Below are 16675 nucleotides of genomic sequence, written 5' to 3' on the forward strand. Positions count from 1 at the left end.
ATGGCTGCGTAAGTGGGGGTGATCGTGATCTGTAGTGGGTGACAGGTGAGGAGGAAAACAGGATGTGAGCAGGCCTGGCCAAGCAGTGGATTAAGAGAAAGAACCTAATTCTGAGGATGTCCTGGCCTGAGAGCACAGGTGCTACCAGAAGCAGAGAGAAGTAACAGATAAAGTGGTCAGGAAAGAGTGTGACTCTTGGGGGCATGGGGCAGTGTTGGCCCCCAGAAGGAAGCCTGCTCCAGGGCAAGGAAGCTGACATCAGCTAAGAGCATCTAATGTCTCAGCGATTAGAAGTGGTTAGAAAAACTAGAACTAGATGCAAAATAGTAATTGTAAAAGAGAACTATTTTTGATCATGGGAGACCCCCTAGAAGTTTCAGGTTTCTCTCTTCCTCGTATTCTTTGAACACACACTTTTTGTCAAGACACTTTCCTAAGTGCTCAACTGATACCACGTTATTCTGTCTTCACAGAGGGGATTCTAGACGGTAGCTCAGGTCCTTATTACCGTTTGCAAACCCTTCTTTACCATTATGGGGTGTTGCCTCCTAAATATATAGTGGTTTGTGCAGTTCCGTGTTGGGAAAGCAAAGGAAAAGACGGGGGCAGGGTGGGGGGCAAAGACCTGTATTCGCCTCCCTTAGCATCTCACATTTTCTTTGTGAAGGGTCCCATTTCTAGGGATTCTCCACAGGAGTGATTCACCCACTGAAAGTGCAGATTCCTTGGGAAAACAGACTCCACTTCAGAAGATTAGGACTACGGGTCTGCTGTGAGCTCTGCAAATCTGTGTTTATCTGCAGGAGATTCGGAGGCACAGCTGGGGACAACTGCTCTGTGCTGAGCTGTGGGTTCTATTAACCGGGCAGCCTGTGTTCCCTGGTGGAAATTCTGGCCCCTAAGTTATACACCACTGGACTCTCATCTTTTTACTTTGGGAAACTGAACAGAATTGAGCCTCCAAGGTCTGTGCTGCTCTTAGAAGCACCACCAACATGAGGAAATGAAAATAATACAACTTGGGAAAGCAATACCACATTAATTTTGGCCAATGAGTCTCAGAATTAGGCTGAAAGTTCAGCTCTAATTGAAGAAGCCTCAGGTTCAAAGAGGAGATAGTAAGGACCCCGGAAGGCTGAGCCTACACCCATGAGGAAGCATTCCTCCAAATTACAGCTAATAAGGTAATAGCCGTCCTTGACCTTCTTCTGAAGCCCTTTTGTTTGTGTGCTCCTCCAGACTCATCCCTCTGCTGTTCCTATGGTTAGTGTATGCAAATCAGCTCTGGCATCTGCCACATGAAGTTTGTAACTGGAAAGATCCACTTCCTCTCTCCTAAGGAGAGAAAATACTGTATGAATGAAAGACACTAGCTTGGTAGAACAGTAACGACTGGTTAGAATCTGGTGCTGGTAAGAGGGTTGTCCTCTCACTTGTGACCAGTGGAAGTAAGAATTCCAACCTTTCGTAAAAGTAATCTGTATAAATAAAAACTGCACATACCTGGGGACCCAGCAAAAGGAATTTCCACTTTGAGAAACCCATCACATAAACATAAGAGCAAGAATGATCAGCGCTGCATTGTTTGCACTGGAGAACACGACACACAGACTGACCAGCAGAGGACGGTGAGTGGGCCAGGGAGCTCCCACACTGTGGAGTCATGTGCGAGACTCTGGGAGGTAAATTCACATCCACATGCGTTGGTCTGGAGGGATGTCCATAACATATTGTTATGTATTGAAAGTACTGTATACAATCAGAAAAGAAAATTTTATAAAAAAAAAACAGAAAAGAAAAGCCTTTGTCCAAGCACAGAGCAAGGCATAGAAGTAGACATACCAAGCAGTTAACACTGATTTCCTCAGACAAGATTGGACATTTGGGGGATTACCCATTGTTTCTTTATGTTATGATATACTGGCTCTCTAGTGTCAGCTGCAGATTTTATGTTTGTGATTAAAAATAAGAGCTCTTTGCCTTGTCTGGGTGGCTCCTCAGTTGGTTGGAGCACTGTCCTGTACACCAAAAGTTTACGGGTTCCATCCCCTGTCAGGGCACTGGTTGCAGGTTTGATACCCTGTTAGGGTGCATGCAGGAAGCAACCAATTGATGTTTCTCTCTCTGTGTCTCTCACTCCTTTTCTCCCCCTCGCTCCCCCTCTCTCTCTCCCAACTTCTTTTCTCTCTAAAATCAATAAATGTATTGTCAGATGAAAAATTTCTTATAGTTTTTTAAAGATTTTATTTATTTTTAGAGAGGGAAGGGAGGGAGGGAGAGAGAGAGAGAGAGAGAGAGAGAGAGAGAGAGAGAGAGAGACATCAATGTGCGGTTGCTGGGGGTTATGGCCTGCAACCCAGGCATGTGCCTGACTGGGAATCGACCCTGTGATGCTTTGGTTCGCAGCCTGCACTCAATCCACTGAGCTACACCAGCCAGGGCTGTCAGATGAAATTTTTTTTTAAAAAAGAGAACTCTTTGAAATATGCTTGTAACCCCAGCAGTGCTCTCCTGCCCAACATACACTTTCTGCTCATTGTAACCCTCAGTTTTTTCCTGCCTTCCTCTTAGTACCTTCTTTCCACTTGGCTGTGACATCACCTCTTTCCTCCTGGCCCAACCTCAGCCTAACCTAGATAGGCCACAGCTCAGGTGGGAAATGCTCACTCTGAAATGGGCAGTTTCATGTTATGCAATCATGGGATGCGGCGGCGGTGGGACCGGGGGTATGTTTTCTCAGGACCACTGCACGGGGCCCCGGTTGTCTGTCAGTAGAATTTGGACTAGACAGAAGGACCTGCTGCCATTTCTAGATGTGCACACCATGGTTCTGTGCTGCTTTGGCCAACGTGTGAATGTGTTTTTCAGAACAGCCATTTTTCTGACTTCATGGACAAACACACCGGGTATGTCACTAGGAACTTGCTGGCAACCTCAATCATGATGGGCAAGGACGTTCTGGCTGTGGTTATGGCAGTTAACACAGTAAATGCATCTGAATTTTCCAAACAAGACGAAGAGGTAATGCGAACCCTGGGCATCCAGTCAGAGGCTCAGGAAATTTATTTGTTATATAATATATCTGAAAAAAAAAAAAGATGTCACATCTATTTGTTTTTCTCTGTCATCTGTAGGTGTTTTCCCAGCACCTCACCTTGGTTTCTATCATCCTAAAGCTTCATCATACCAACTACCTGTACAGTGTTGAATCCCGAAGAAGCCAGGTAAAGGGAAGCACTCCCCTGTTCTGACAAAGGGACCCAGAGGCAGCAAGACCAGACCTCTCCTTTCCCTTGTGGGGGTTTCAGACACATGGAGCAGATCCCCAGACTTCAGTCCCAGGTGTATTTTCAAGGTCTGCCCCAGCTTTCCATCCCCACCTGCCTGCCTTCCCAGTGTATGTGCATGTGGCGTGCCTTTCTTCCGTCTCCATCCCAGGCAGTCATGGTTTCTTCATCTATGAGACAACAATGATAATTATAGCACCCACCCCACATGGTTTTTGTGATGATTAAGTAGTCATTACATAAATTAGTTTACATAAAGCTCTTAGCAGTTTCTGGTACATAAAGGTATTAATCTGAGGAGTAAGTCATTCCTCTGAAGTCTGTTTCCTCCCCAATCCAGAGGTATAAAGAACATTGGTAGCCAGGATACCTGAGTCTGGACCACTCCCTGGGCCTCAGTTTCCTCATTAGTACAATGGTGGGAGGGGGGTTGGGATGGGAAGCTTTCAAGGCCCCTTCCCGTTCTAGCTGTCCAGGTAGGGCTACCTCTGACTAGCTCGGGGTGCATGGAAGGAGGCACGCAGCTTTCTCCCAGTGACGGTCAGCAGGAGCTAGGGTGCCCAAGGACTGTCTCTGCAGCCAATTTTAGATCACTTGCCCTTTGAAGCCAAGACATTTGGACAAAGGAACCAATCGTAGCTTATCCTCTTTCAGAAGCCTACAGCCTTGCAAAGGTCTCCTCATCATTCCACGCAGGGAATCAGCAGTTTGTTGGACGTGGACACGTTCAGAAATGGAATTGCATTGCCTAGTGACACGGCTTCATTTTATTTCTTGCACCCCCCGGTGAAAGCTCTATCTTTTCACAGCGTATTTTATTCTAACAGTTTTTTCTTGAAAATCTGCTTTCAGATCCTTATGTGGTCAGCCAATAAAGTGTTTGAAGAGCTCACAGATGTTGAGCGACAGTTTCACAAGGTGCTCTGCACAGTTCGAACGTATCTGCTCTATGAGCGCTACTCCATCGGGCTGCTGGACGTGACCAAGGAGAAGGTCCTCGCTGTTCCAGACGAGTTTCCTTGCTAAAATCTCCTGTAAAACACATCTCACATGAAATGTGATTGATTAAGAAATGGATACACTATGTAAATAATCAGTTGTGATAGATTACAAGAACCAATGCCAAGAAAATATGGTACAGAGGTAAAAAGTATGCATTTTGGAGTAAAAGAAGATCTAGAATCTTGGCTTTTTTATTTTCTAGTTGTCTGTGTCTTCAATGAGTTCTTTTTAAATATTAATTAATAGACTTTATTTTTAAGAGACATTTTAGGTTTACAAAAGCTCAGCAAGTTCCTGTATATATTCTCTTCCCTTCCCCACACCCCTCAGTTTCCCCTATTAGCGATTTCTCCTAGCATGACATCTGGCATTAATGTGGTGCATTTGTAACAATTGATGAATCAGTATTGGTACAGTATTATTAACTGAAGTCCACACTTCGGATTCAAGTTCACTCTTTGTGTTGTACAGTCTTTGGGTTTCGACAGATGCATAGTGTCATATGTCTGCCCCTACAGTGTCATCCAGAATAGTTTACCAAAAATCCTGTGCTCCATCTCATGCTCCCACTCTCTCCCTATGCTAAGTCTCTGGCAACCACTGTTTTTTTTTTTTCACTGCCTTTGTAGTTACTTTTTCCATAATGCCATGTTTAGAATCATGGAGCTTTTCCAGATTGGGTTACTTAACTTAGCAATATGCATTTAAGTTTCCCCCACATCTTTTCATAGCTTGATAGCTCACTTTTTTTTAATGCTGAGGAGTATTCCATTGTCTGGATACACCACAGTTTATTCATTCATCTACTGAAGGACATGTTGGTTGCTTCCAAATGCTGACTATTATAAATAAGGTGTAGTTTTTATGTGGTCATGACTTGTCAATGCCTGTGGATAAGTACCAGGGAGGGCTACTGCTGGATCATATGCTAAGACCATATTTAGCTTTTAAGAAACTACTAGACTGTCTTCTAAGATGGCCATGCCATTTTGCATTTCCACTGGCAATAAATGAGAGTTTCTGTTGCTCCACATCTTTGCTGGCAGTTGGTGATGTCAGTATTTTGGATTTTAGCCATTCCAATAGCTGTGTAGTGGTATCTCATTGTTTTAATTTACATTTCCCTGATGACAAGTGATGTGAAACTTCTTTTCGTAAGCTCACTTGCCAACTGTATGTCTTCCCTGGTGAGACATCTGTTCAGATTTTTTTGCCTACTTTTTAGCTAGGTTGTTATTCTTCTTATTGTTCAATTTTAAGAGCTCTTTGTATATTCTGAATACAACTCATGGACAATACTGCTTTACAACATCCTGCAAATGTCACTTTCATCATCTTCCATCTGAGAGCACCTTTCCCCAGGAGTCCCCGGCAGACCGCTCTGTCTTCATTCCCCACAACTGGGCCACATGCCTGCCCTGCCCTCACAGCCACCCAAGGCACCTCACACAGACCACGTGTGGGCTGTGCAGGGCCCATGACCCCTGAGCAGATTACTACCTGATACCCAAATAAAATCAGGTTCCGTTAGCAAGGGAGAAGGGAGAATGGAACGTTAAGGAAGGCAACCAACACCACTGGCTATCTTTGTGACCTTGGCCGAGCCTCTTAACCTATCCAGACTTAGTTTAATTATCAGTAAAAGAGGTGCTCTCTATTGATACCTGTAACTGTGTGTCAGAGTGGGTGCTTTGTGTGTGTTATTCATTTAGTCTTCACAATGACCCTATGGCATAAATTCCATTATTATCCCCATTTTACTGTTGAGAAAGGTTAAGTGACTTGTTCACAGTCACGACTTCCTGTAAGCAGTATTTCTGGGAATTACGGATCGTTTTCAGCTCTAAAATTCCAAAATCATAAATTAACATAAAATATGCAAACCATGAAATTCATATAAGACATGGTTGGTCATAGAACAGTTTTGGTTGTTTTTTTTTTTGAGATTTATTTGTTTTTTTATTATTTATTTATTTTTAGAGAGGGAAGGGAGGGAGATAGAGAGAGAGAGAGAAACATCAATGTGCGGTTGCTGGGGGTTATGGCCTGCAACCCAGGCATGTACCCTGGCTGGGAATCGAACCTGCGACACTTTAGTTCGCAGCCCACGCTCAATCCACTGAGCTATGCCAGCCAGGGCTTCATAGAACAGTTTTTTAAAAATAATGTTTGAATGTAATTGCCTCCAGGAATTCTATGATGAATGGCCAATCAAGCTTGGAGAAGTCGAGCCTTAGAAAGGTCCAAAGACACCGGACGGCAGAGTGAGTGCAAACTTCTTCCTCTGTGATATCGGTGCCTGGTGCCAGGTGCTAAAGCAGAGGCAGCCATGTGCAGAGGAGAGAGCATGAGCCCGAGAACACCCCAGGTTCTAGTCTCTAACTTCCTGTGGGACCTCAGAGTAGTAGAAAGAGTATTGTTCAAGGAGTTTGAAGTTCCAGTCCCAGCTCTGCCCCAAGCCAGCTGGATGGCCCATGCCTTAATTTGTTGTCTAACTTCTCAGTTTCTTTTTCTGTCAAGCCATGGCTTGGGACCAGTTGTTGTCAACAGGGAGGAACACATCAGAGCCACTTGCACAGCTTTTGAAGCATTCTGTGCCCAGGTCCTTCTTCTGACACACTGGACTGGAGCTTCCAGGGAACGGTTGGGTTAGGGTGACTTCCCCCTTGACTGCGAACTTCACAGGGCAGGACTGTGCTCACCACTGTATGCCCAGCACACAGGAAAGGGAAGGAAACAGGCTAGAACCTGTCCAGGTCGCAGGCTCTTCATCTGTCCAAAGAAGAGAGAGGATAGCTCTCAACATATCCACTGAATCCTGTTTCTCGGACCTCCGTTCAGATGAGCCAGTGCTGGAAGCGGGTAGGTGCTCACTGTCCAGGTGGGAAGGGAAATCATTGACGGAGGTTGAGAAATTACACGATTCATTCCCCTGAAGTTTCCAGAGGTAATACCTCTGGAAAGCATAGGAATTAGTTAACGAAAAAGCAAATTCCCTCTAAAAGCTGTTTGAGTGAATTCAATTTTTTAAATTTAATTCAACAGCCTTGTTCATGTAGATAAATGACTGGTAATGTTTCTAGTTTTATTACAGGCTTACATAATCAGAACATGAGCAGTTTGCAATTTATATTCTGTAAAGAAATGTTTGGGAAATCAGTTTCTAGTAGTGTAAGTTCATCACTGAAAAGTGTTTTGGGGGAAATAAGATTTTTTCCATAATCTCTTTCCTCTTAGGAAATCATCTTTTATAAAATTATTGATTACATTTTACATTGGAAAGAAGAGATCAAAGTGATTCCGTGAGTATTGTCATAAAGCAGCTCAGGAGTTGCCATCTTATTGTTGCACACAGTGCATTTCTCCATACAGGAATGACTTCCTTTCTTCTAATCTTCCTCAAGGACACCTCCCGCAGACCACTGGGCTCTTGTTAGTGGGTTGCCAACATATGTTACTGAAAATGGATTCGTAAGTTATTGAACAAATCTTGAATAATATTGGATGAAACTCATTAGCTAAGAGATGTAAACAAAAAAGATCTAAGTTTCAACAACCAAGTAAAGCCATAGAACACAGAATAGAAATAGGTATAAAAGAGAAAGGAAATAAAAAACAAGGGTAGGGATGTAAATTAGAGCCAGGACTGAAGAGAATAACAACCTGTTACCCAATGCCCTCCACACTAATAAAATTAGGCTGCACCTGTGCTCTTAGTTGTCCAGCGTCCAGTAAGAAAAGGGAAAACTGATCAGCTCAGAGGGTTCCTAAGACAGAATCAAATTATTTAGAATAAAACACAATATATTGTGATACAAAGACTAGAAGGACGTGTTTTCCTTATTGTCTCCATGAAGTGAACACCATGTAGTGCCATAAACAACAGCATCACCTATGTAACACACCTAGTGGCCCCCAGCTTTGAATTCTGCAGCCCCACAGGTTTCAGAGTCCTTTGGGAGTCCCTGAGCATGGTTCACGCTGGATTTAATTTGATCTCAAATACAGTGCCCTTGGTCAAGACCTCTGAAGCATGGAAGATTTCTGGAAAAGAGAAAAATACATAAAGAGAGAACTTTGCCACTGATTGCAATGCAGGATATAGTGAGTTGATAAAGGAAGTGACAATTTTTGCCCTGGTCTGTCAGGTGGGGTTAGGTGGACAGTAGGGCAGGTCTGGCTGAGAGGTCAGGTGTAGGAAGACAACAAACAAGAGATATCTGGTAGATCCCACAGGTCTCAAGGCCAGAGGACAGGGTCACGATAGCTTTCCCACTTTCTTCCCTTCTCATGGCTGACTTTCCCCCCCGAGTTGGGCTTCTCGATCTGTGTCATTTTTTTGGCATCAAAATTCCTCCCTGCAAAAGTGTTTGATGCTTTCAACATTTCTTTATGTTGGCATTTTTATTTCTTCCTCCTTCAGATTCAAGTTTCTGAAATATATTCATAGCATTTATTTGCATATTTTTTTCCTTTAGTGTTGCCCTTGTATTTTTGGCAGTGTTCATTCATCTCGTTGCTTTGAATTTGGAAGAAGAATCCTTAGAAGCTGGGAAAGCAGGAAGGAGCAGAGAAGGTGCTAAATGTCATCCAATGATTTAATTAATTAGCAGAAGACAATCTGAATTCAATGCATTGTTAGCAAGTTTGGCCTACCCTAGGTCCAATATGAATACCGTATTTTGACTTGTATAATGCACACCCATGTTTTTTGTGTGCATTATACATGCGATTATTACACCCATGGTATATAATTATTATACCCATGTATAATGTGCATTCTTATTTTTCCCTCACAAATTTGGGCAAAAATGTGTGCATTATACAAAGCAAAATACGGTAATTTGCTTGTGAACCATTAAGACCTATGGAAGAAATATTCACACCTCATGCGTTTTTTCGTGTTATTTCTGTGTTGTGGGCTTAATGGGTTTACCACATGACATTTCAGGACCTTCGTTTGCCCTTGCTTTACAGATATGTAACATGCTGAATGCCCCTGCAGATGAATACTTCACATTTCAGGTAACCTTGCCCTCTGCCAGGCCTCCCTCTCAGTGCTGGGGCGGAGGGGAGCAGCACTGCCCCCATCCCCGCCATCCCCATAGTCTTCGTAAGAAATAAAAAACAATTCTGAAGCATTTGGAAAATATCTAAATGCTAAATTGTATGGTCCAGGCTATAAACGCTGTTAGGATTCTGAAAGAGGTAAGTTCCATGTGGGTGAAAAAAGTTAGAAAAGGCTCCATGTCAGAGGCGGGGCTTACCCTGGACCTTGGAGGATGACCAAATAAACTGATGGGAGGCTGAAGAATGAATAACGTGGTGTGTTGAGTGCCTGGCTACTTTTGCTTAGCTGCGTACTGTGTACCCCATGGCACTGAATACCCCATGGTATCCAGACTTCAGAGGGCATCAGAATCACCCCGAAGCTTATTCAAGATGCATGCCCAGAGATTATGAAACAAGCTAAAAGAAAATCTTGCCTGTGGTCCTCAGGTCACACTTTGAGAAACACTCCTAAGTATCTGTGTCTGCATCCCCCACTAGATTGTTGTCATCTTGAGGTTAGGGCCTTGGATTTATCCATTTCTGTGCCCAGCAACTAGCCCAGGTCCTGACACATCATAGGGGCTTGACAGATGTTTACTAGGTAGACTACATCACAGAACAAAAGACCACCTTGATGGATCAGTCAGGGAAACAGACCACACTAGGTGTTTCAACAGAAAGAATCTAATATAAGGGATTAGTTAAACAGGTGTTGGAGGACACAAAAAGTGAACAGGGAACACTGAGATAACAGAGAGGTAAGTGCTTCTCTTCATCCTCAGGCTGGGGAGACAAAGAGAAGAGGGCAGAGCTGTTACCAATAGGCACTTGGTTCTAGTTCACTTAATCAAAGGTACTAGCATCCTTTTATGGCTGCATAATCCTAGACGTGTTCTGACACAAGGTAGGAATTATGTATCCAACACCCAAAGATTATTCTTTCTTTAAATTAAAAATAACTCAAATGGGGAGCAGTGGGGTAGTGGCTATAAAGGGTTGAGGCAAGGGAGCCTTGTGGTACTGGGTTAGTACTGTGTCTCAGTTCTGGTGGAGGTTGCACATTATCTAAACATGCGATGGATTTGCAGAGAACCACACGCACATACACATGCACATACAAATCTGGTGAAATCTGAGTAAGCGTCATGGACTGCACCAAGATCTAGTTCCTGGTTTTGATACTGTGCGAGTGACACAAGATGTGCCATTGAGAAAACTGGGTGAAGGGTACCTGGGACTGTTCTGTACATTTCTTTTGCAATATCCTGTGAGTCTATAATTTTTTCAAAATTAAAAAATAACCCACATGCCTTGCTTGTTTGTAGAAAGGACCTGTAAATGAAACTGGCTGGGTCATTAGAAATGTCTTATCCCTGCCTATTGTCAACAAGAAAGATGACATTGTGGGAGTAGCTACATTTTACAACAGGAAGGATGGGAAACCTTTTGATGAGTATGATGAACACATCACTGAGGTAAGTGCAATGATCAAATAATGGAGGGAAATGAAATTTGTGAAATAACAGAGGACACATAATTATTTGTTATTCTGGAATGATATTTTTGAAGGGCAGTTAAGATATGAGTCATTGAGTCATTGGTCTGGTTACAGCCAATGTGTTACTGTGTCATTTCCTTCTTCCCTGACTTCTGTGAACTGCAACACTTTTTACTGAAGTATGAACTTTGGGCTTAATCAAAACTCTCTACAGTACTAGGAAACTGAGAAAGACAGTTTCTATCTCCTTTCTCCCCCTTCTATTCACTCTCATCCTTGCTCTCACCTCCAGCTCTCTCTCTGGTTTTCAGGTCGTGCTTATTCTACTAGATTTTTATAATTTTTCTCCTCCAATAAACTATGCAGGGTACATGGTGCACTCTGGAAATCAAGGGCTTAGTCCATTTTATTGTCTGGGACAATTGTTATTATTATTGCTGCATTCAAGTCCATTTTCCTTTAATTTTAGAGAATCTAATCATGTTTCATACATTTCAGACTCTCACACAATTTCTTGGCTGGTCTCTTTTAAATACTGATACCTATGAGAAAATGAGTAAGCTAGAAAACAGAAAGGACATTGCTCAGGAAATGCTCGTGCACCAGACTAAAGCCACTCCTGACGAAATCAAGTCTATTCTGGTAAGTGGGGAATTTGGTCCTGTGGAAATTAGGTGGCATTTAACCAGGGCTTCTGTAATTCACCGAATTACCCAGAGGGCTGACTAATGAGAATAGGTCTAGTCCTGAGCTAAGGAGGGGAGGCAAAGAAGAAGGGGTTGGGGAAGGTTTGGGGGACCTAGTGTACAGAGGCCCTGACTGGACTTCCAGGCTGCTTAGTGGAATAGCACTTTGTTAAACATAGCTTCTGGGTCTGTAGGTGCTTGGGTAGTAATATCTAGATTCAAGTGTGTTAGCAAGAAAAAAAAAAACATATTTCCAGGAAAGGAACTATATCAGTCAGCTATTGCCATGTAATGCTGCATAACAACCATAACATCTCAGCAGTTTCCAACAATGAGTGTCTATTTGTCATTCATGCATTTGGGGGCCAACCATCCTTTGATTGATCTTGGTTGGGCTTGGTTCCAAGCTGTGAGTTTGGTTTGCTCTGTGTCTCTTTCTTTTTTCTTGATCAGCTGCTCCCTGATAGGTGTTCTTCTCATGAGCAAAACAGAGTGCAACAGAGCAAGCCCACTGTAGAAAGCACATTTCAAGTCTTTACTTAATGGCCAAACATGACCAAGACCAACATCATGGATGGTGGGAGAGCAAGGAGATATTTGCTAACAGTGTTCTAATTGCCCCGCTTTTAGAGTGTGTGCATAGGTATAGTTTTACTGGGTGGGTGTTTTGGGTGGGGGGGTGGTTTTGGTTTTGTTGGGTGAATTGAAAGTTAAGAGAATTTGACTTGAGAATTTGAGATATTAAAGATAAGAAGTTCTGGGGAGAATAAAGAGAAATTAATATAAACTAACAAAAACAACACACAAACCACTTCCCTCCCTCCCTCCCTCTCTCTCTCTCTCTCTCTCTCCCTCCCTCCCTCCCCACCCTTCTTTCTCTCCTAGTGTTACCTTTTGGGGGAAGAGAGAAATCAATTAGGTTAGATTATTTCTCAGAGAAAACTCTTTATAATTAGGTGTATTAGATCTTCTTTGTACCCAGAATGCATGTTTGTCATGAAACTCATCACAGCATATTTCAAACAAATTTTAACTGATTTTAAGAGCAGAGGAATCAGAAACAAATTTTTTCCTTTATAGGAATTTCACACCTCAATTGCTTTAACATTTTAGAGATTTCAAGAGAAGTTAAATATAGGTGTAATTGAAGACTGTGAAGAAAAACAACTTATCACAATTTTGGTACGTGTTTACTTCTACTCTTAACACTTTTTAAATAGGACACACTTTCCCACTTTTCAAATAAATATTGAGTTTCTTCTTCTTTGGCAACTTTCAAAGCTAAAAGGAAAGCATGTTTCTTCAAAGAATCAACTTCTGGCTCCTTGCTTATCTTCCTCTTGGTCCCCTACAGTCCGATGGACACGGATAATTTAGAATCACAGCTAAACTGGACTATGGCATTAGGCACAGATTCTAGAGATGTCATGGCCTGGTTCATTTGAATAATGGGATTACACCAGGGCTGCCGAAGAAGACACGGCAGGAATCCAGAACACAGGACCCTTCTAGGCACAGTTATCATGGCCATCACTAGCTTCCCTTCTGGCGCCTGGAGGAATTCAGTTCCTTTTTTATTGTCATTGGGCCATCTCTATTATTTCTGGTTGAAATTAACTCCTTCTCAAGTTCATTAATTCTGTATTTTGTTGTGTCTACTGTTAAACCCACCCACACTCATTTCCACAGTTTACAGTTAGACTCACCCAATCATTTTTTCACTCCAGAGACAATTGTTTTCAGTTCTAGAATGTACATTTAATTTTTTTAAAAGATTCCAACTCTGTGTTAAAAAGTTTTCATCATTTTGCTCTGACTAGCATGGCTCAGTTGGTTGAGTGTCATCCTGCAAATCAAAAGGTCGCCGGTTGGATTCCTGGTCGGGGCACATGCCTGGGTTGTGGGCTGGTCCCCAGTTGGGGCACGTGCCAGAGGCAACTGATTAATGTTTCTCTCCCTCTCTTTCTCCCCGCCTCCTCCCCCCTCTCTAAAAATAAATAATTAAATATTTTTAAAAATAAAACTTTGTTATTTTATCTATTTTACCTATTTTCCCCTCTATTTCCTTGAATTTATTGATCACATTTATTTTAAATTTTCCACCTCAATGCCTGAATAACTTTTAGGTTTGGTTCTACTGTCTAGTTTTGTGGTTGGGTTTCAGTCATTTGATCATTTTAAAACATGCTTCATAATTTTTTTGAGGACACTGCCACGCCCCACCTCCAAGGGCCAGGCACGGACGGGGAGCGGACATAATTTTTTTAAACTGGATATTGTGCATAAAAACTTGTAGGGGCCCTGGGCAGTATTATCTTTCTGCAAAGAGGGTTAGGTTTTCTTCTGACAAGTGAATAAAGATGGTTTTAGATTTTGTCTGGGATCGTTCGTTTCAGTTTTGACCTTACTGTGCAGGTGGAACCCTCCTAGGATACCAGCTGAAAGCCGAGGCCCCTATGCCTTGAATGTTAAAAACTTGCAAACAATTTGACTGAAACTGAAATAGTCTCACATTTATTTCCTTCATTAACTGCCTCATCCTGTTCCCTCTGCCTCTTCACAACCTGTGGTGTACATGTCCTGCTTTCTACACTAAGGCTGTACTGAATACCTCACCCTGGGACAGGCACTGCAGGTTCTGGGACACTGCAGCAAACAGAGAGACATGGCCCCACGGTCTCATGGGAAAGCTTCGCTGGGCATGTAAAGAAAATATGATAGAATCAAATTAAACAATCATTTATTGTTTACTGAATATTTCCTGAAAAGAAAAAAAAGAGAAGTTGAGTACTGAAAATGGGTAAAGCTGCTGCAACCAAACATTTTATTTTACACCGTAGAAAGAAAAGAGCTACTAGAATAAAATTGGAATTAAATCCCACTACTTAGAAATTTTCTTGATACAACTGAGTCTCAGTTTCGCCATCTGTAAACTGGGGTAACTGTGCAGGTTTGTTGTGAGAATAATTCATGCAAACTGCAGAACCCAGTGCTGGGTATATAAAGGCTCAGTCAATTGCAATGGTGTCTTTTTATTGTCATTTTTTTTCACACCCAATGGTGGATGTGTGAGGCTACAGGGAAAATAGAGGAATGCAGCCTGACACAGTTTGCCTTTATTTGAACAGAAAGAGGACTTGCCGGACCCCAAGGTGTTAGACCTGTATGAATTCTGCCTCAGTGACTTCCCCGTTACAGAGCACGAACTGATTAAGCATGGACTACGACTGTTTTTTGAAATAAACGTGGTGGAGAAATTCAAAGTCCCCGTAGAGGTGAGATGGACTATAATGTAAAATACCGGGTGATTCTGCAGCTGTTCTTCACTGATGTTTCCTGCTGTTTAAAAGATTAACTTCAGTTTGGATTTTAAATTATTATTAACTTTGTAAATATAGCAGCTAAACCTCTGTAAACAAGACCAATAGATAAGATTGTCACGGGCCTTCTAAACTTTAGCATTCTGTTCCAAAGTCTGACTGGTGTTACCTTCTTTTGGTGACAGGTTCTTACCAGATGGATGTACACCGTGAGAAAAGGGTACCGTTCCATCACTTACCACAACTGGTGGCACGGGTTCACCGTGGGGCAGACCATGTTCACTTTGCTGATGGTAGGCACAGAGCGCTGTCAGTCATTATAAGCCTGCACAGAGAGAACTGCGGACGGCCCATCAGCTTAGATCAGTCATTCTGGAATGTATGGACACATTCCAATAAGCCCCAAACTCCCTTGTAGATGATACCAGACTATGTGGGGGTCCCTGGGCCCTTGGCTGGATTATCACTTTTAAAGGAAATCTTGAACTTACTAAGTGAGGACAATCACTTACCTCCTTAAAGGAAATTTCAGTTACCTGCTGGCTTGTTTTTTAAAAATATATATTTTCAATTAGAGTTGACATACAATATTATGTTAGTTTCCAGTGTATAGCATAGTGATCAGACATTTATATCACTTATGAAGTGATCACCCTGATCAATTTAGTACCCACCTGACACCCTATATAGTTATTATAATATTATTGACTATACTCCCTATGCTATAATTCACATCCCCATGACTGTTTTTATACCTGGCAATTTGTACATCTTAATCCCTTTATTTTTCTCATCCACCCCCTCAACCCCTTCTCATCCTGCTGGGGTTTGTAATGGCCCAGAATAATCTATAATATTCAACAAGAAATAAAAGCAACTTGCTCTAAAACTACAGCAGGTCCCCTCCCTCATTGCAGGCAGGCCTCACAGCACATGCGTTAGAGGTGTATTAATCCAATTAAATATATTTTTATATTATTATTATATTAAATATATATTGTATATATTTTAGACAGGAAGGCTGAGGAAATACTATACAGACCTTGAAGCCTTTGCCATGCTCGCTGCTGCCTTCTGCCATGACATCGACCACAGAGGCACCAATAACCTGTATCAGATGAAGTAAGTGACCACATGTGCAGTGTCAACATGTACTTGTGACGTTTGAAGGTGTCTAAGGGGAAAATACATGAAAATTGCCTTGTGACCAGGTTTAGTTCTCGATACCTTCAATCTCCTTTAATCTGGAATCATTTCTTAACCTTGTTGTATCTTTTGGGATGTTGATGCTTTTGAAGAGTCTAGGCCAGTTGTTTTGCAGAATATGCCTCAATTGGGGTCTGTCTGATTGTTTCCAGGTTACTGGATCCAGGGGAAAAGTTTTGAGTAGGAATTCTGTTTAGGTGTTATGTACTTCTTAGTGCCTTGCATCAGGAGACCTATGATGTTAATTTGTCCCATCATGTATGAGGTTAAGTTAAACTATTTATGAGTGTCTAGTTGATCTCTTTATGCAAAAGTACATTTTCTCCTTTGTATGAATAAATAATCTTTGAGGTGTTACTGTGAGACTGGGTGGATATCAAGCTCCCCTGTTACCTCTTTTGACTGATGTTTTTAGACCCAAAGGAATTAAAGATACACTTTTCAACTGAAATTCTGCTTTACTCCTTTTTAAAAAAAATCTCCAGTGCTGACACAGAATAGGTATTTGACTATGAGTCAGAATCCTGATCCCTAAGTAGAATACTTTGTTTACCCGACCTGTTAATGACTCCTCCCCTCTGTAAAGTTCTGTTCTTTCTGACATAAAATGAAACTTCTCTATGA

At 42.0% G+C, this 16675-nt stretch overlaps 1 protein-coding gene across 1 annotated transcript in view; it reads left to right on the plus strand.

Moving 5' to 3' along the window:
* Positions 1–16675, plus strand: part of PDE6C (phosphodiesterase 6C) — a 42197-nt gene that overhangs the window by 6093 nt on the left and 19429 nt on the right. The window contains 13 exon segments of the mRNA XM_028512910.2: positions 2869–3021; positions 3135–3224; positions 4140–4280; positions 6479–6553; positions 7527–7591; positions 7694–7760; positions 9267–9314; positions 10667–10816; positions 11338–11481; positions 12639–12707; positions 14654–14800; positions 15031–15138; positions 15858–15967. Of these exon segments, the coding sequence (XP_028368711.1) occupies positions 2869–3021; positions 3135–3224; positions 4140–4280; positions 6479–6553; positions 7527–7591; positions 7694–7760; positions 9267–9314; positions 10667–10816; positions 11338–11481; positions 12639–12707; positions 14654–14800; positions 15031–15138; positions 15858–15967 (1367 nt within the window).

This window comes from Phyllostomus discolor, chromosome 5, assembly GCF_004126475.2.
Source record: "Phyllostomus discolor isolate MPI-MPIP mPhyDis1 chromosome 5, mPhyDis1.pri.v3, whole genome shotgun sequence".
Classification (NCBI taxonomy): domain Eukaryota; kingdom Metazoa; phylum Chordata; class Mammalia; order Chiroptera; family Phyllostomidae; genus Phyllostomus; species Phyllostomus discolor.